At 41.1% G+C, this 20,551-nt stretch overlaps 1 protein-coding gene and 1 long non-coding RNA gene across 2 annotated transcripts; both read left to right on the forward strand.

Moving 5' to 3' along the window:
- LOC124878994 lies at positions 1 to 541 on the forward strand. Its single transcript, XR_007040926.1, has 3 exons — positions 1 to 140; positions 238 to 315; positions 407 to 541. It is a non-coding gene; the product is annotated as an uncharacterized LOC124878994 (long non-coding RNA).
- A 563-nt stretch (positions 542 to 1,104) lies between these two features.
- Positions 1,105 to 19,575, forward strand: tpm3 (tropomyosin 3). The gene is made up of 10 exons (XM_047384670.1): positions 1,105 to 1,327; positions 2,031 to 2,156; positions 7,385 to 7,518; positions 12,026 to 12,143; positions 13,460 to 13,530; positions 14,874 to 14,949; positions 16,684 to 16,746; positions 16,912 to 16,981; positions 18,148 to 18,226; positions 18,621 to 19,575. The coding sequence occupies exons 1-10, from the start codon at positions 1,214 to 1,216 to the stop codon at positions 18,622 to 18,624; spliced, it is 855 nt and encodes a 284-aa protein (XP_047240626.1). The 5' UTR covers positions 1,105 to 1,213; the 3' UTR covers positions 18,625 to 19,575.
- The last annotated feature ends 976 nt before the right edge of the window (positions 19,576 to 20,551 follow it).

Below are 20,551 nucleotides of genomic sequence, written 5' to 3' on the forward strand. Positions count from 1 at the left end.
GAGTCATGCCACAAAGACTGAGGTTGACAGGAGGGAATCAAGTGCAGCAATTGAGGCTCTCCCTATTCTTTATCCGGGAGGCAGTGTATGAAGTTGGAGGGTTGACAGGCAGGAGGACATCATGGGTCACAGGTGAAGTGGTAAGTAATTCCCTTAATATGCAGGTTCCAGGAATTTGAAGGGGGTTCTCGGTCAGGCAAGCTCAGTTAACTCCTTTTACCCAAACACAAACTCAAGGACCATGGGCTGTGGAAAATCCAGATCTGGATATTCAGGGAGTAATTCACTCTAGGAGAGAGAACCACAACAACTCAGGTAAGACACAATCAGGAAAACAAGAGTGACAGAGCTAGTCTGCTGGCCTGATCACCACTCAGTTGAGTTAACAATCTGACGCCTCCTTCAGGGTTCCTGCTGCTTAAGAGCTCTTCTCTGATTAATCCAGATGAGTCTCAGCTGTGTGGCTGCACCTGCCTGTAGCACCCTGCAGGAAGAGATGAGAGAGAAAACTGCACATAAAACACAAATCTGTGTTCAACTCGGTGACATGACAAAGAATGGTTCTATAAGCAATTTACTCAGGGGCTGAATACTAATTCATGGCACACCTTTTGGGTTTTTATTCAGAAAGAGATTAAAGCTCAGTACCTTTTTTTCTTTCACTTCGCAATAATGGACTACTCTGTGCTGATCCATCACAAATTCTGATCAAATCCAATGGCATTTTGGTTATAATGTGACAACATTTGAAATAGTTTTAATTATATAAGTTATTTTCAAACTCACTGTAAATACTATGGGTAACCAGGTTTTTCTAATATTTTTTAGTATTGTTCAAAACTGTTCCTTTCTAAAGTAAACCACCCTTGTTTCATGTCTAATTTTGCATGTGCTAACTTCTAAATTTATTGTGTACTTTTCAGCCTAATTTTAACCCTACATTTTTAACACCCAAACATAATGAGCTGTTCCTAATGGGCCCCCAACACACAGAGAGACAACTGTCGACTAACTACAGTTGTCTCTCGTTATAGCACTATGAGTAGGTGGAGGGGCTTTGTAATGGGAGGTTCTTAGTGTCTGTCATATAAATGAGCTGCTGTTATCTTTGGTGTTTGCTTTGCCCTCTAGTTTGCCAGGCTACCAGGTCCACTCTCCTGCAGACATCTGTATTTGTCTTTTTTCTGCCTGCAAACACCCTCCAACAGCAAAAATGGAAGCTGTCAAAAAAAAGATGCTTATGCTAAAGTTGGACAAGGAGAATGCACTGGACCGGGCTGAACAAGCTGAGGCGGACAAGAAAGCAGCTGAAGACAGGAGCAAACAGGTGGGTCATGAAAGCAGATCAAGAAACCAAACAGGCACACAGTAAAATAGGAGAAACAGTGAGTTTCCCTGAAATGTTTTATGTGAAAATGTTTGTATGCGTATTCATTCTTCCATCTCTCTAAGTAAAACCTGAGGTAGAACTTGAAGTCATATTTGCATCAAGATTTCTGAACAGGCCTGAAAGCTAAACCTGGACAAGAACCTGTTTTTATATTCTCACTGGGAAATAAATTAATATTTTATTTAATAGTAGGAAACCTAAACATAACTCAAGTACAAAAAATGACTCCAACAAAAGCTGAAACAAATGTAGTTTGGTATAAGTACTTTTTGGGTTGGAATGGGTTTTAGTGACAATTTCAGAATGTGATGTTGGATAACAATAAAAAGCTTTCTTTGTTTAAAATTGTAATACAAGTTAATAACCACATTAAAAAGAATCTAATGATTTTTTAATTTATTTTTACAATGATTTTAGAAAAAAAAGCCCATGTTGTTATTTTATTGCATCGTATTAATTGTGAAAATATATTTCCATTTATTTCTCAATGACCTTCTATTTAAAATTATGAATGTCCATAAAGAAACTGTGGCCATTGTGCAAATTCAGGTTTGTTCTCTGATAAAATCCTTTCTCATTAACTCATAATTTGAACACGTTTGCTGTCCTTCTGATTCTTTCTGGTCTTTTACACCATCAGCATGAAGATGAACTTCTGCAGATGCAAAAGAAGCTCAAGGGGACGGAGGATGAGCTGGATAAATATTCTGAAGCTCTTAAGGATGCCCAGGAAAAGCTGGAGGTTGCAGACAAAAAGGCTGCTGATGTGAGTAATATACTTCCAAAAGTGGAGCAATGCAACACAGACACGAATAGAAAAGTCCTGACGGAATTTTCCCTTCTGGGACAGAAAGGAATTGAATGTGGACCTGGTTTTAGTTACTACACCAGTTTGAAAACAAATAAGTACATTAGAATACACAAAATATGACACAGCAATTCAGCTATAGCTACTATCAGTTATAACTATGTTAAGAGATATCATCATAGGATGACATTAAAAAACTGAAGTCTTTAAAAATGTTGAACCCACAGATTCAGAGTCAAAGTCATACAAAATACCTCCAACAGTTTTAGTGACATCACTAGCATACCATGCTAATTACCACAGTGTGTTCTGTAGCAGCAATTACATTTACTTTGATCTCCATCCCAGAGCTCTGCATGGAAAACCATATCCAAAATAAATCCATGGCTCTCTTTTAGAATAGGTGTAAGCTGACAGAGACAACCAGCATATCCAGTAGCACAGTGCTGTACTCCATGCCATAAAACTGGCGGCAACAATCCTTTGTGTTGCTTCATGAGGAATATGCACTACACCGTTCTAAAAAAACTACTTTAACTTTGTTTGAGATATTAGATGGGATGTAAAGTAGAGAACAAAGCTGTTTGCACAGTGATTGTGGTGCGATGTAGACTGACTATCTGCACATTTAACAGAAACAATTGATAGTCCAAAGGATTTGATTCTGAGTTGCAAACATCATGTGTAGTTTAGTCTTATTTTTATTCAATTCAATATCTTAGAAAGCTATGGAAATGTCAGACACATCCATTTGCGAACCTGGTTAACTCATTGGATGTGTTCGGTGCAAGCTGAGCTCGTCTGATTCCTTTTCCCTCTGTTACATTCCATTCTCATCATGCCCTGAATGGAACCCTCACAGCTGTTCAGGGTCCTATTTTGACTCTGATGTCACCTGCTCAACCTTGACTGTAGGCTTAACAATGGCTCATGTCCATTTTTGGACATTCCCAGGTCACTGTTCAGCATCTGCTACTCTTTATTAAGCAAATATTAACATGTTCATTTAGTGTAGCTCCATCAATTCAAAGAGAACAACAATTATTCTCTCAGAGTTTTTCTATGCTACGTCAAGTATAGTTAACAGTTATCTGACACTTTGTGCACTCCTTGTCACTTTGGTACTCTGTTCTTAGTCTGTGATCAAGTGAATCCTGACTCACTGCTGAACAATTTGTCAGTGTCTCTATATAGAAGAATCAGCTGTCCCCAAACAAATACCTGCAGAGCACACACAGTTTAGACTGTAACTAACAGGCTCCCAGCGTCAGTTTAAAAATCAATGTCTGGTTCCCCCAGAACAGGTTCTTTTCAACACAACAGGTTAATTATAAAGTCAGGTAAAAACACTGGTATGTTTCAAGCTTCTCTCTACTCCTTTTGGAACATGTATGCCCCTTTTGCATTAAAGGTTCCAGCTCCTCACCTCTCTACTCTACCTGGAACATGTTGCATTTCCATTGACTCACTGATGGCTGGAACTGTGGCTTGAAGCCCCGCCTCTAGCCGCCAGTGTAGCGCCCTGCTATTAACGTTACTGGGTGACATCTTTACATTAAAGGATTCTGCGTGAAACTGTAAAAAAAAAAATTTGAAATAGAAAATAAAAACATAAGTAAACTAAATACTAATAATGTTTGTATAATGGGATATGCAAGAGTGTCTCATAGGTGTTTTTTTTTTTTTTTTTTCCATGTATAAAATTATCCACTGGAATAATGATCTGCACCACAGGTCAGCCAGAACTTATAAAATAAGGCTCAGGGGTTCTGATGACGGGGGCAGGAGAAGCAGAGAGGACTGCGGTCTGGACTGGGGAAGCTCCAAAGTTTGCCCTGATTATACCTGCTGTAGAATAGGTAGTAAAAAAGCAGGTACCGGGCCAGAGAACCCAGTAATGGTAATGCTTACACAACATGCTGAGTGAAGAGGAGCTGGCCTAAGAAGAGCCCATGGCAAAGGGGCACATTTCAGTGGGACCTTGTGGTTAATATTATATAAACATATGTTGATATGTTTGAAATAAAACAATCAATTTCAAACATGTTAAAATATTGATGATCCCAGTCCATGGTCACTTTTAAGTTGCATTCTTGCCCAGTGCAAAGTAAATAAAATACAATTCAATTCAATTTATTTATATAGCGCCAATTCACAACACATATCGTCTCAAGGCACTTCACAAAAGTCAGGTACGTACATTCCAATTAATCCCAATCATTGAACAGTGCAGTCAGATTCAGTTATTTATTCAAATTGGATAAAAGATTTTTCTGTCCAAGGAAACCCAGCAGATTGCATCGAGTCAGAGATTTGTAGCATTCACTCCTCCTGGATGAGCATGTAGAGACAGTGGACAGTCACTGGTGTTGACTTTGCAGCAATCCCTCATACTGAGCATGCATGTAGTGACAGTGTAGAGGAAAAACTCCCTTTTAACAGGAAGAAACCTCCAGCAGAACCAGGCTCAGTGTGAGCGGCCATCTGCCACGACCGACCAGGGGTTTGAGAGAACAGAGCAGAGACACAAAGAGAACAAAGTAGCACTGATCCAGCAGTCCTTTCTATGGGAAGGAAAAGTAAAGATTAATGGATGTAGCTCCTTTAGTCATTTCACCTAGAAAGAATGAACAGATAAACTCAGAGCCAGTTTTCAAGCTTAGAGTCTGAAAGAGAGCACATAGAGTTAGTCACAGTAAAAGCTCAGTCAATTGCCATGTCTTGGAGAGGGAAAGGTTTAAACACTGAAAGACAAGATTATCTGTAGAGGGTGAGCATTAAGTTGTTGCCAGCAGAAGCTCGGACGATTCCCCTCTCCAGAAAGGTGTCACAGGTAGACACAGAGTCAGGCCAGGTGTAGCTTCTAGGATGAGAAAAGAGGGAGAACAAAGTTAAAAGCTGAAATAACAGCAAATAATGCAGAATTAGAGAGTAGTGTGAGAATGTAGCAAAGAGGGTGAAAGTGGTCATTATGTCCTCCAGCAGCCTAAGCCTATAGCAGCATAACTACAAAGATAGCTCAGGATAACCTATGGCACTCTAACTATAAGCTTTATCAAAAAGGAAGGTTTTAAGCTTAGCCTTAAAAGTAGACAGCTTGTCCATCTAGAGCCCACTGATGGCCATTGTTATACTAAAAACCACAACGATGGGGATACCTCTCTCTGTCAGATTGACCATAACCATTGGAAAAGAGAGGGGGTCATACAGGTAGCAGAAATGGAGGGTGTGTTTACACCTAAACCATATCTGAGCTGATTTAGGCTAAACCTGACTCCCCCTTACTCCATCCAACAGGGAGGGAAGAAGATGGAGGTAAAAAAATAAGGAAGATAGCTCAGGATAACCTAAGCCACTCTAACTATAAGCTTTATCAAAAGGAAAGTTTTAAGCCTAGCCTTAAAAGTAGAATGTCTGCCTCACGGACCAGAACTGGGAGCTGGTTCCACAGGAGAGGAGCCTGATAACTAAAGGATCTGCCTCCCATTCTACTTCGAGAGACTCTAGGAACCACCAGTAAACCTGCAGTCTGAGAACGAAGTGCTCTGTTAGGAACGTATGGAACAATCAGATCTTTGATGTGAGCTACAGGGATTGGACAATGAAACTGAAACACCTGGTTTTAGACCACAATAATTTATTAGTATGGTGTAGGGCCTCCTTTTGCGGCCAATACAGCGTCAATTCGTCTTGGGAATGACATATACAAGTCCTGCACAGTGGTCAGAGGGATTTTAAGCCATTCTTCTTGCAGGATAGTGGCCAGGTCACTACGTGATACTGGTGGAGGAAAACGTTTCCTGACTCGCTCCTCCAAAACACCCCAAAGTGGCTCAATAATATTTAGATCTGGTGACTGTGCAGGCCATGGGAGATGTTCAACTTCACTTTCATGTTCATCAAACCAATCTTTCACCAGTCTTGCTGTGTGTATTGGTGCATTGTCATCCTGATACACGGCACCACCTTCAGGATACATTGTTTCAAACATTGGATGCACTTGGTCCTCAAGAATGGTTCGGTAGTCCTTGGCAGTGACGCGCCCATCTAGCACAAGTATTGGGCCAAGGGAATGCCATGATATGGCAGCCCAAACCATCACTGATCCACCCCCATGCTTCACTCTGGGCATGCAACATTCTGGGTGGTACGCTTCTTTGGGGCTTCTCCACACCTTGGTTCGTCCTTCTTGGTGGTATGCTGACATTACCCTGGATACCGTGGCTCTTGATACATCACAAAGACTTGCTGTCTTGGTCACGGATGCACCAGCAAGACGTGCACCAACAATTTGTCCTCTTTTGAACTCTGGTATGTCACCCATGATGTTGTGTGCATTTCAATATTTTGAGCAAAACTGTGCTCTTACCCTGCTAATTGAACCTTCACACTCTGCTCTTACTGGTGCAATGTGCAATCAATGAAGACTGGCTACCAGGCTGGTCCAATTTAGCCATGAAACCTCCCACACTAAAATGACAGGTGTTTCAGTTTCATTGTCCAACCCCTGTAGATCATTAAGGGCTTCAAATGTGAGGAGAACTTTAAATTCTATTCTGGATTTAACAGGGAGCCAATGAAGGGAAGCTAAAGTAGGAGAAATTTGATTTCTCTTTTTAATTTTCATCAGAACTCTTATTTACGCTTATCCTTAGCCAGCAGTTTCAGGTAGGATTTGATGTCGCCCCTTCCGGCCCATGGCCGACATCTGACTATGGTCGCTGAGGTCTCTAGTGCCACGTTTCTGACTATGGAGCTGCCAATTACCAGAGTTGGCTTCTCAGCGGGTGTGTCGCTGAGCGGGGAAAATCTGTTAGAAACGCAGACCAGTGGGCTGGGATCTAGGACTATGCAATTACTGAAATGAAAAGTCATTTTCATTTCAGTAATTGTCTCATTTATTTAGATTCAGTCTTATTCATAGTGCTTCATTTTTAGTTTTCCGACATTTTATTGTTTGCAATCCACTTTCTATGTTTTTTGGGGGGGGGGGTTGTACATCTGAAGCAACTCAGCAACAACCGAAGAAGACATGTTCCACTTGATGCCGAGGGATGCAGACTTTAGATCACGTTTTGAAACTGAAAACGTTATGTGTCAGAAAGTTAAAATGTTCACGCATCAGATCTTTGCAGCTGATATTGTTCATGTTTGAATCAGTCCACACAATGTTTGTCTGAACCCAGGCTGAGGCAGAAGTGGCTTCGCTGAACAGACGCATCCAGCTTGTGGAGGAGGAGTTGGACCGAGCTCAGGAAAGACTGGCAACAGCTCTGCAGAAACTGGAAGAAGCTGAGAAGGCAGCTGATGAGAGCGAGAGGTGACATCTAATGTGGATTTTAATGAACATTTGAGCAATACACACATATATATATACACACACACATATATATATATATATATATACACATCATTACGATATTGATCCTTTCAATTCCATAGTTCCAGGTTCCAGACAGTTCAAAGTCATGCTGGGAGGTAGAACTGAATCATCTGTAATCAGGTGATATATTTCACCCAGCATGGATGTCATTTATTACATGAGTTTGCCTGAATATCACAACAGTGGGTTCAGTCAAAGGAGTCAAGCAAAAAAAATTGAAAACCAGGATTAGTTAAGGTTAGCTTGTTTTATTTTTAAAACCGCTCTGCTTCAACACAATTACAGATTAAGATGAATAAATTGCAGATTAAAAGAAAACATCACCACCTGGAACATGTAGTTGTCAACTTGTAAATAAATGACATTTTGTGCATATTAGAATTGTAAGTCAACATTAGAAACTGAATGCTTGTTATTACCTTTATTGACGTCAATAAGTCATGTAAGAATGCGGCTTTTGCACCTCTTTGTGGAGAACACACAAGTCTTGTTGCAGTGAACACTTTAATGAAACTGACTTTACATTTACATTTGTCTCAGTGCTACAAAGACAAATGAAGGATCAATATTAGTGGTTGCTTTTTGTTGGCTGAGATCAATACCACACAAATCTGACTCTCTGTCATGATGCAATGTTCATTTCTGGAAACCAAAGACTTTTTAATTTCCAGGCACGAACATCATCTGCAGTACCTTAACCACTGATCGTCAGTGGTCAGTGAAGCCCATGCCTCTCAGAGAGGCATGGGCTCTCTGAGTTGGATGCCTCTCTGAGTTGGATGGTAACATGGAAGGTTTATGTTTTCAAGTAGCAATCCTTTAGTCTAAGTGAAAATAAAATGTCTGAATGTCCAAAATGAACAGTTTGCAGATTTCAGTCAGTTTGTGCGTTCACGCTAAGGATATGGAACATGAAGTTTTATCACAATGTTTTGTGGTAACTGTTGCAATAACAATTAAAATTAGGATGAAATGATTATGTCGCTTAGCCCCACAAATATTGCTCAAACCATAAAACCTGCTCTTTATCAAACAAGTTTCTTCTGTTCATTAGGTAGTGCAATTGTACCTCTAAACAGTATGCAATAATTCTGTTTAGTATACAAATATTTTAACAATGATTGATGCGTTCATGGAACCAACAATAGACAAATAAATCAAACAGACAAAACTAACAGTCCTAACCAGACAGTCAGTGTGTGGGGGTTCCCAAACTTCAATAATTAGTTTTTTTTATCACAGTACAATCAATTGTTGTTGCCCCCCAGCTCAGCCATCTGGGTTTACCCAAGTGGATGAGAGGGTTGCATCCCTGCGCCTTCGGGTTGGGGATAGGTCTCAACTGTCGTCTCGGCCTACGGGCCGAGCGGTAGTGCAGAGTACCCGGCCTTCTTGGTGTCCCTGTTGGGGGTGCTGGATAGTGCCCCTCCCGGGGACTCCATTATTCTGCTGGGGGACTTCAACACCCACGTGGGAAACGACAGTGACACCTGGAGAGGCGTGATTGGGAGGAATGGCCTCCCCGATCTGAATCCGATTGGTGTTTTGTTATTGGACTTCTGTGCTAGTCATGGATTGTTCATAATGAACACCATGTTCAAACATAAGGGTGTCCATCAGTGCACTTGGCACCAGGACACCCTAGGCAGGAGGTCAATGTTCGACTTTGTTGTCATATCATCAGACCTTCAGCCGCATGTTTTGGACACTCGGGTGAAGAGAGGGGCTGAGCTGTCCACTGATCACCACCTGGTGGTGAGTTGGATTCGCTGGAGGAGGAGAAAGCCGGACAGACTTGGCAGGCCCAAGCTTATAGTGAGGGTCTGCTGGGAACGCCTGGCGGAGCCCTCGGCCAGGGAGGTATTCAACTCCCACCTCCGGGAGAGCTTTGACCAGATCCCGGGGGATGTTGGAGACATAGAGTCCGAGTGGACCATGTTCTCCGCATCTATTGTTGATGCTGCTGCCCGTAGCTGTGGCCGTAATGTCTGCTGTGCCTGTCGCGGCGGCAATCCCAGAACCCGGTGGTGGACACCGGCAGTAAGGGATGCTGTCAAGCTGAAGAAGGAGTCCTATCAGCTGTGGTTGGCTTGTGGGACTCCTGAGGCGGCTGATGGGTACCGTGAGGCCAAGCGTGCTGCGGCCCGGGCTGTGGCAGAGGCAAAAACTCGGGCGTGGGAGGAGTTCGGTGAGGCCATGGAGAAGGACTACCGGGTGGCCTTGAAGCGATTCTGGCAAACCATCCGGCGCCTCAGTAGGGGGAAGCAGTGTTTCGCCAACACTGTTTATAGTGGGGGTGGGAGGCTGCTGACCGCGATTGAGGACATTATCGGGCGGTGGAAGGAGTACTTCAAGGATCTCCTCAATCCTGCCATCACGCATTCCCTGGTGGAAACAGAGGCTGGGGACTCGAGGTTGGACTCCTTCATCACCCAGGCTGAAGTCACCGAGATGGTTAAAAAGCTCCACGGTGGCAAGGCTTCGGGGGTGGATGAGATCCGCCCTGAGTACCTCAAATCTCTGGATGTTGTGGGGATATCATGGTTGACACGCCTCTTCAACATTGTGTGGCTGTTGGGGACAGTGCCTCTGGACTGGCAGACTGGGGTGGTGGTCCCCCTTCATAAGAAGGGGGATCGGAGGGTGTGTTCCAACTAGAGGGGGATCACACTCCTCAGCCTACCTGGTAAGGCCTACGCCAGGGTATTGGAGAGGAGAGTCCGGCCGATAGTCGAACTTCGGCTTCAGGAGGAGCAGTGTGGTTTTCGTCCTGGCCGTGGAACACTGGACCAGCTCTATACCCTCTACAAGGTACTCGAGGGTTCATGGGAGTTTGCCCAACCGGTTCACATGTGTTTTGTGGACCTGGAGAAGGCATTCGACTGTGTCCCTCGTGATGCCCTGTGGGGCTGCTCCAGGAGTATGGAATCGGGGGCCCTTTATTAGGGGCCATGCGGTCCCTGTACGAGCAGAGCAGGAGTTTGGTCCGCATTGCCAGCACTAAGTCAGACCTGTTCCCGGTGCATGTTGGACTGCCCTTTGTCACCGGTCCTGTTCATAACTTTTATGGACAGGATTTCTAGATGCAGCCAAGGGCCGGAGGGGGTCTGGTTTGGGGACCAGTGGATTTCGTCTCTTCTTTTTGCAGATGATGTGGTCCTGCTGGCCCCCTCTAGCCTAGACCTACAGCATGCGCTGTGGCGGTTCGCAGCCGAGTGGGAAGCGGCTGGGATGAAGATCAGCTCCTCCAAGTCTGAGGCCATGGTACTTGACCGGAAAAGGGTGGCTTGTCCTCTTCAGGTTGGAGGGGAGTTCCTGCCTCAAGTGGAGGAGTTTAAGTATCTCGGGGTCTTGTTCACGAGTGAGGGAAGAATGGAGCGGGAGAAAGACAGACGGATCGGTGCGGATGCCGCAGTAATGGGGGCACTGTGCCGGCCCGTTGTGGTGAAGAGAGAGCTGAGCCGAAAAGCGAAGCTCTCAATTTACCGGTCGGTCTACATTCCTACCCTCACCTATGGCCATGAACTTTGGGTCATGACCAAAAGAACAACATCCCGGATACAAGCGGCTGAAATAAGCTTCCTCCGTAGGATGGCCGGGCACTCCCTTAGAGATAGGGTGAGGAGCTCGGAGTAGAGCCGCTGCTCCTCCACATCCAGAGGAGCCTGTTGAGGTGGTTCAGGCATCTATACCGGATGCCTCCTGGACGCCTTCCTCGGGAGGTGTTCCAGGCACGTCCCACCGGGAGGAGGCCCAGGGGACTTCCCAGGACACGTTGGAGGGACTATGTCCCTCGGCTGGCCTGCGAACACCTTGGGCTCCACCCGGAGGAGCTGGAAGAGGTGTCTGGGGAGAGGGACATCTGGGTGTCTCTGCTGAATCTGCTGCCCCTGCGACCTGGTCCCGGATAAGCGGAAGACAACAAGTATGAATGAGTACAATCTCATTTCTCATCGTGCCATTTTATTTCTCCGATAATGATATAAATTATAACTTTGCATCACTGACACAAGGACAGGAATGTAACATGGGTCCTTTAAAAAAAAAAACTCAGGTTAACCAATAAGATGGCTTGCTGCAGCATTTTCTAATCATTGGCTAATGTACTATTAAGTCACTAACTCTGTGTCAAATATCATAAGTTAACATAAAACAAAATCAGTCCAAAAGTCACATTGTTATCCCTCTTTCTCATGTGTGTCATAAGATTGTTTTCTCTGTTAGTTTGGTAAACACTCATTGCTCCATTTTTGAGTCTGATGTTCAAGAAATAAACTATATTCTGCAAAAATCACTTCAAACTACCTGAAATCACTGAAGAAAAACTGCAGAATAACTAACCATCAACAGAAACTCTGGCTCATGAACTAATACTTTGGAAAGCAGATAAGATTTTTAAAATGTTTATTCTGAACAAGAAATGTCTGATGCCTTCTCTGTGCAGAGGTATGAAGGTGATTGAGAACAGGGCCCTAAAGGATGAAGAAAAGATGGAACTTCAGGAGATTCAGCTGAAAGAAGCCAAACACATAGCAGAAGAAGCTGATCGCAAATACGAGGAGGTGATTTTACTTTACTGTGATGTGACCCTGCACAGCTTTAATTACTTTAACACAAGCTTCGGCAGCTTACTTACTCAGAGCACTGGAATTAGATTGGGAAAATTTGCCTGGATTCCAAACATCTCCTTGTATTTAATGCTTTATTGTTGTTTTTAATCAACTAATAATGGAAATACACATTGGTGTTGTAATACTTGGAAATCCCTACATGTATAATGGTTTTACTTACAAACCAGGGGTGTCCAAAGTTCTTGCATGTTTTATACATTCCATCTTTTTTCTGTTTAATTTAAATATTGCTTAGTTTGTTGCTGAGCAGATAAAAAACATAAATCACAATATTATTTTGGAGGGATTTTATAGTTAGGAAAAATTATACATTTCTGGCCCGCAAGTACTTTTTGTACTTTTGCCTTGGCCCACAAGGGTTCTAAACAAAGTTCTACTGAGAATAACAAGATTATAACTCTTATACAACAAAAATAAACAGTCACCAACATATGATACCACTTTGCTTCAAAAGTAGATTTGCGGAGATGAAACATCCATCCATCCATCCATCCATCCATCGTCTATTGAATAGAATAGTAAGCATACACATACAGATAAGCCATAATAATACGTAAAAATAGCAGACAGAACAGGAATGCCAAACAAAAAAACTGTAGTTATGAAAAATAGCATCTGCAGATTCAGAGAAATGTAGATGTTTATAAGATATTTTAAAACTGTACAAAGTGTGTTTTATTTGTGCAAAAACATAATATTTGCATGTCTAGAACAGCACCAGAGGAAAATAGATGACATCACAAGTGGAACCATGGTAATACAGGCATTTACTGGAGCATCCAACAGTCAAATAAAACAGAGTGAAAGCCAGCGGACTCAAAGGATCAGAAATGTAACGTGTCAAAGTCATCCAGTGCTGAAACTAATGAGAACTGGAGCTGAACCACGCAACTTTGATATTCCCACACTGTGTTTTAGAGAGAACACTACTCATGGAGGCAGTCATGTAATATGTCCGCCCAGATTTGTGCACCTTGATCAAAATCACTTACTATCTTGACCAGCTGTTGGATGTTCTGATAACGGCCTGTAAACACCATCTGTCTACACATAATGCCAACAATTATCCCCTCTGGCGCAACTCTAGAAATCCAAAAATTTCAGCATTTAAATGCCCATCCTTGGCCTGTATGGGTACCAATTGTTCATTCAAATCTGCCCACACCTTTTATGTGTTTAACCTGGTGCCTAATGTGAGAGTACTGCATTGAAACAAACTAACTCTGTATATAACTTGCTTTTCCCAGGTGGCTCGCAAGCTGGTAATTGTAGAAGGAGAGCTGGAACGAACAGAGGAGAGGGCAGAACTGGCTGAGGCGTGAGTGTCTAACAGCTTAAGGGCAAACTTCTGACTATGGATCAATTGCAGATCCAGACACTATTTATCAGTGTTGGCCGACTGAGAGCAAAACTCTCCTTTACATCAACAGGCATGCTGCCATGTAGAAATACACCAAGTTTAATTAACCTTTTTCTGATCAAATGTAATCAGTGATAGGTTTCACCTGAAAGCATTCTCAAATGCCAATAATACTAATGACATTTTACCATTAAAGCAGTTTGTGTCATCACTGTCCATCAGCCGCACGCATATAGATGACAAGTATTTCGTTCAGTTAGAAAATTTACAGATAAACAGAGAGTCTTCAACAGGACATCTTCACACAATAATGATTGTTGTAGCCTCGACTTTTATTTTAAACAGCTGTCATTCAGAGTCTTACACAATGAAAAGGTAAGGAGGCGGAGCAGCAGTGGGGCAGTGGTAAAACGTGTGACCCGTATTTTGAGGTTTCAGTCCTCGACGCAGCTGTTGTGGGTTCAACTCCTGGCCCAGTCTTCCCCCTCTCTACTACTGTCTGAAAAATAAAGACCGCTACTGCTGCAAAAAAAAGAAAAGGTATAAGGTAACGGAGGGATCAGCTGTTTTTGATAAACACTTCAGAATGGCATTGCTGCTTTGTCAAAATCAGTCACATAACCACATCTCCACACCTCCAACTGTCTTCCTTTTACTTAAAGTAGGTAAAAGGTTCAGGAGGAAAACCCAGACATCCCCCCCCCCTACCAGGAGTAGGGGGGAATCGCAGGTCAGAGGAGACATATTGTCCCTCCAGTTAGTTCAGGATCAGCATTGGGGTCTCTTCCCGGTGGAACATGCCCTCCAAAGGCAGGCATCCAGATGGCATTACAATCAGATGTCTACTAAGCTCAGCTAACTCTTTTTAATGCAGGAAAATGACACACCCAGGCCACCCTTCCCTGCTAGATAGCTCACCTGGCACCAAACCTCCACATTCATTCTTACAGGTGGGGGGCTCTTTGTGATGGAGATTTTCTATTGCTTCTTTGGTCCAAGTTAAACTGGATCCAGATGGATGCAAAAATGTACCTGTACCACAGGAAATTTAGTTTTTTGGGGGGTCTTGATGCATCAAGGTCCCTGAATCTCTTTCTGTCCCTTCCCCTGAGGCTAGTTTACCAGGGAAAACCCTTGAGATAATACAGCGTAGTGCCTTAAATCACTTTTAACAATATACATCTGAAATTTACATTTACAGTTTATATTTATATAGATGAATGTTCACTTTTTCCTCAAATGACACCATGTCCTTACTGCCACCTGTTTTCTTTCTCCTTTCTCTCTGAAATCAAAACCAGTAAATGTGCTGAGCTGGAGGAGGAACTGAAGAATGTCACCAACAACCTTAAGTCCTTGGAGGCACAAGCTGAGAAGGTAGTACAGGACCACTGGTTTATCACTAGCTGCGAACATTAGCTGGAGGAGCACCATGTGAACTTCAGCAACCCTCGGGTCAAAAGCAAACATAATGTGCAAATAAGAGACTTCACGGTTAGAACTTTGGAAATTTCAGGAGGATTTACAATAAGCAAGCAAATGGTTGATGTTTCCCTGATTCTTGTTTCCTAGTGCACATGTACTGCATCAGGCAAATTTAAAATCTTTAATAGGCTTTGATCAAAACAAGGCATTTTTCCTCTATCTTTTAAAATTTGCACAATTTATGACATGTTCTAGCTAGGCACCAGAAGTGAAATCATGCTCACATGGCCATTATAGCATTATGTAGTACAGTGACTCCCAATTATTGCTTCAAATACAAATACAAATAAGAAGTGGTTTAAAGAGAGGGAATAATAACAACACAAACAGCTTCAACAGTAGATATAATATTTTAATTGCAACCATCATAGCATTTACATCATCAATATCCTTTCATGTACATACATTGTAAAAGAGGTGATGGAAATAATCCAAACTTGTGACCTCTGAAGGACTGTATAAGGCAACTGATTTAATTCCTTAATCTCCCCAGGTTGTCCGACCATAACAGATGAGAGAAGACGTCAGTTACACCCATGCCAGTCTTTATTACGTTTACCATGAGGTTTATGTTTATAATGAAGTCTATGGTTTCTACAAAAAAAAGGAAATAAATGACAATAAGTAATCAAATAGATTATACAACATATATAGTCTATCTAACCGCACAGATAAATATTCAAGTAACCACAATGAAATAAAACCAAGATGGTGTAAAGAGTTATTGAAATGACTCGGCTAGAAAGAAATACAAATATTTGGTAAATTCTTGCCAAATACAGAAAATTCCCAGCGTCCCTTAACACACCATTGGATCAGAAGAAATTGCGTGAATTTTAAATTTCTGATGGTCTTTAACTGCACCACTGGTATTTTAGGAAATGGCAATGAAAAAGCTAACTAAAATACGATTAAGAATAACAGCAATTTCACAACGATAGTTATCGTAATAATAAGGAATATTACGTCTTCAACACACAGAATTAAACAGTTAAAACAACTATAAAACAGATTATTTCAATTAAAAATTGGACACTTCTTAGTAACTAGCCAAACAATTGAGGAGGCAAACTTAGTCTCATGGACGCATAAACATTGATGATACAACTTGAGTGTCCCAATATGATTGTAATCCACTAAGGAGAAAAGAAACAACAATTCTAGCAACTATTTGAGGGCAATGGTCCAACTGAAAGAGGGCGAACTCTGAGCTACTAAAAGGCGGGAAAACTATTATGGGATGGTGATGCGTGATGCGTTCAATGAGCCCGAAAACTAGTAAATCAGGAAAATCTTGCTAACAGCCGCCCCCAACTTTGAGAAATATGTATATATATATATATATATATATATATATATATATATATATATATATATATATATATATATATATATATATATATATATATATATATGTTAGATCCACAGCCCCCCCGGTGAGGTCACGACACTAACTCTGGGAACCACTGTTGCAGTAGATGTCTCGCTAGCCTATCAGGACAAGATTCTCTGGAATATATTCACATCTAAGAAATAATCTATAGAACCTTTGGCTGCTCTAAAAGCAAAGGGGTTAGTAACACAAAAGTAGAGCTATGGATGAGTAATGCTGTGTTTCGCCTACAGTACTCTCAAAAGGAGGACAAGTATGAAGAAGAAATCAAGATCTTGACTGACAAGCTGAAAGAGGTAAGCATGAAGATTGAGTTTCCATCATCAAAGAACCAGCAACTCTAATCCAAAACACACTTCACACATTTTCATTATATGTGTTACAAAGGTTATCATTACTGTCAGAATTTGTCTGCTTAAGATATTTTCTGATCAGATTTTTTTTTTTTTTTTTATTCTCAGGCTGAAACCAGAGCTGAGTTTGCTGAAAGATCTGTGGCCAAGCTGGAGAAGACTATTGATGATCTGGAAGGTAGAGCTGTCTCCTAAATTCATTACCATGAATTTCATTAACATGTTCATTTGAGATGCTTATACTCGGGTTCTCGTTCTTTGGGTTATGATTCATATCTTATGATCATAAATGATGGTGGGAACATAGACAGACTGGAAAATCAAGAACTTTACTTTTAACCTTGCCACAACAGACTAGAGCAGCAACCATCTATCTCCTGCTCCATCCTACCATCACTAATGAACAAGAGACCAAGATAATTGAACTCCTCCTCCTCCTAATCTTTGAGGCAAACACTGACCCTGGACCAGGGGGCAGCAGTTAATTGATTATGAATAATATAAATACTTTAAGATTAGTTTAGGTTTTTGATGTAAACGCAAGAATGAGAAGATGAAACTAATTTGTAACATACTATTATTAATAAACATAGTGAGTGCAGGTTTGTTGCAAATCAATCTGTCTTATAACCCTAAAGATCCTGATATAAGAAAAACACTCATCAGAAAATTCAGATGTTTGAAAATGGACCAGATTATCAGATGTTCCTTACAAGATATGTTTCTAAACATGTTAGACATGTTTAGAAAAGATGTCTAACAGTTGTTTCCTTTTGCAGTCATGTAATTATAATAACCAAAATGCATTATAAAAACCTGTGGCACACTTAAACTGCATTTTGCATTTTTATATATAATGTGTAAAATATGTTTAACAACCTTTTTAATGAATACAGGGTTTTAAGGAAACTGTTAGAGACAGAGGACTCAGAAGTACTGGTATCAAACATGAGCTGTTTGGTGTTATAGGGTTAAAAGTGGTTTCACATTATCCAATCATTTTATGGGTCTTTCTTATTGCAACACATTTTATTCAGTTTGAAGAAACAGTTTGAGGGAATAAAATAAATAAAAATAAAAACTTTGGAAGGAGACAGACCTAACGTTCCAATGGTGGCAGTTTGTTAACTTGTTTCTCTTAACCTTTCATGTATAAAGACAAACTTGTCTAGTGACAACAGAACAGAACAACACAACCTGGTAAAACCCAAATCATTCAGTTGTTTGCTGAAAATGGAAACTTCTTTGTCTATTTTTTGCATATCACTGTGTTTCTACATATATGTCTGTGTCTGTTCTGTTTTTATCTTCTCACATACATTATTATTATGTGTCCACATACAGATGAGCTTTATGCTCAGAAACTCAAGTACAAAGCCATCAGTGAAGAGCTGGACCACGCTCTCAATGACATGACCTCCATGTAAGCATTGACATGCTTGAGGAGTAAATGGGACATTCATCCAAACCAACAGTCTCATGTTATTCCAACTTTTGCTCTTTCATTGACATAAAAAGGACCATAATGTAAACCTGAGGATATTAGCATAAATGTATTATTTTCACAATATTTTGTAACTTTACTTTTAGAAACAAAGTATTTAAACTATGTATTTTAGATTTAGGTACTTAGAAAAACCGCAACAAAGTTTTGACAATTTCTCCTTTTGGATAAAATCAGTCCTATAGTTGGACAGTGCAGGAAGTGCACAGGACTAATTCAAGTTCACCAGAGTCTAGGTTTTGTTTGTTTTAGGGGGGTTTATCTCTTATGAGCAGCATTACCTTTTAATGGATGAAAACGTTTTGTGTTTCAGCTAAATACCCAGAATCTCAACCCTGACAAGTTCAGGATCTTCTTCCTTTCCTCCTCATCCCAACCACCTGGTGGCTCCTGTGGTGCTGCTGCAACTTGTCTCTGTTCTGATAAAAATGACATTTTTTCTGTTTTCTTCAGTATATCAGGCACGGTCAAAGAAAACTAATTCTGGGTCAATGTATTCATGATTTATTTACTCAAATTGTGTCTTGTTTACAGTTAAGCCCCAAATTATTCACCCGTTGACAGACTTTAAAATTATTTTTATTTAACCAAAAAGTTTATCTAATTGGACATGAGACAGGCATCTCTCAGAAAAGAATAAAACAATTTTGGAAAAAAGTGTTTTCATTTCAATTTGTTCTAAAAAATAACATGTAGAAAATTATTTCTACCCCTCTCAATAACTGATGAAAAAATCTTTATTGCCATTACAGTAATCATATTCTTATTTGCTGCTCTGCTGTTTGAACATTACCACTAGTATTCTGATTACTTATCTTGGCAATGAGCTCAAGGTCTGTGAGGCTGGAAGGCCTCAAAGACTTGGCCTCAAAGACTAGGCTCCTAATCTTTAATTCCCTCTATAGATTTCCTATCAGATTCAAGTTGGGATTCTGGCTGGGCCGCTTCAAAACATTAATTTTACTTCCAGACAAAAGATACAAAATGGTAAAATTAAATTACTAAACTTGAATTTTTTTTAACCAAATTTTTTCAGGGGAATTAATAATTTTGAGCTTAACTCATCCAGCTATTGTTCAAATGCATTTACGGTTAATACATACTGCTTTTAGGGAAGTTCATTTAGAGCATTGTCATAGGAAGTAATAGCAGATAACCGCAGTCATTTTTCCCCAACTGAAAATGAGGTAGATGTATTTTACCTTCAGAAGCTACTAATTTATTTATAAAATAAAGTTCTCAGAGGGTGATCTACAGTTATGGCTAAAGGTTTTGTCAGTGGCATTGTTTTGTTTTGCAATCTTTGTGGCTTCAGTGTTTTGTTATTGTAAGGTGCTTATTAATTTAATGCAAACAGTTTTAACCGTGTAAGAAGTTTACTTTATTACTCACTGTTTACCAAAGACTACTGAAGCTGCAAGATAATCTTGCCACCAAAACAGAGCTCGTCAAACTTCTTGACCGCTATTCACAAAGAGTCCTAAGATTACAAGTACAGGGGTTGGACAATGAAACTGAAACACCTGGTATAATAGCACGGCTAGCATAAAAGTAAAATGAGCGCCAGTAACCCAATGTGAAGGCCTACCAGCTTTATCGGCAGTTATTTCCGGCGGTTATATTGGAAGACTTCTTTCCATGCTGGATCCGTTTCTTCTGCTTGTTAAGCTCTCCAACAGCAGAAATGATGTCCTTGTCTATGTCTGACGCAGTGCTAGTACTGGCTGCAGGCCTGTCATTTTGCTCCTTGCCATTAGTGGAATGAACGTCACCCAATTTGTGCTTAGCAGCTACTGGGAACAACGGTGTGATACGACGGCGTTTATACCCACCCTTCGAAGCTGACATGATTTTAGAAAGCTTTATCGTTAGCGGTCGCACAGGGTCATAGGGTGAAAGGAAGCGGAAACAGACTCATTGCATGTGCTATGGCTGACATAAAACCACACGGAGGGAGCCCAGATGTCAGTCAAAGGGCCGCTACACTGAAATGCTATATTCATAGCAGGAAGATGAAAATCAGCTGAATAAGTATTTGCTGTATTGTATATGATTATGTCAGCAGTCTAAGCCTAAATGGTCATCTACAACACTCCCCGTCTGTGGAGAAGTTATCTTGCGTGCTGCTATCTCCTCTCTAGCTTTTGATCACAGCAGGTACCGGAGCTGCTCACATTCCAGGCTGGTGCTGAAAGCAGAGGGAAAGAAGTATTGATCCGCTGTTTGTTCCCACCGTAATCCCAG

This window comes from Girardinichthys multiradiatus, chromosome 13 (assembly GCF_021462225.1).
Source record: "Girardinichthys multiradiatus isolate DD_20200921_A chromosome 13, DD_fGirMul_XY1, whole genome shotgun sequence".
NCBI classification, from domain to species: Eukaryota; Metazoa; Chordata; class Actinopteri; order Cyprinodontiformes; family Goodeidae; genus Girardinichthys; species Girardinichthys multiradiatus.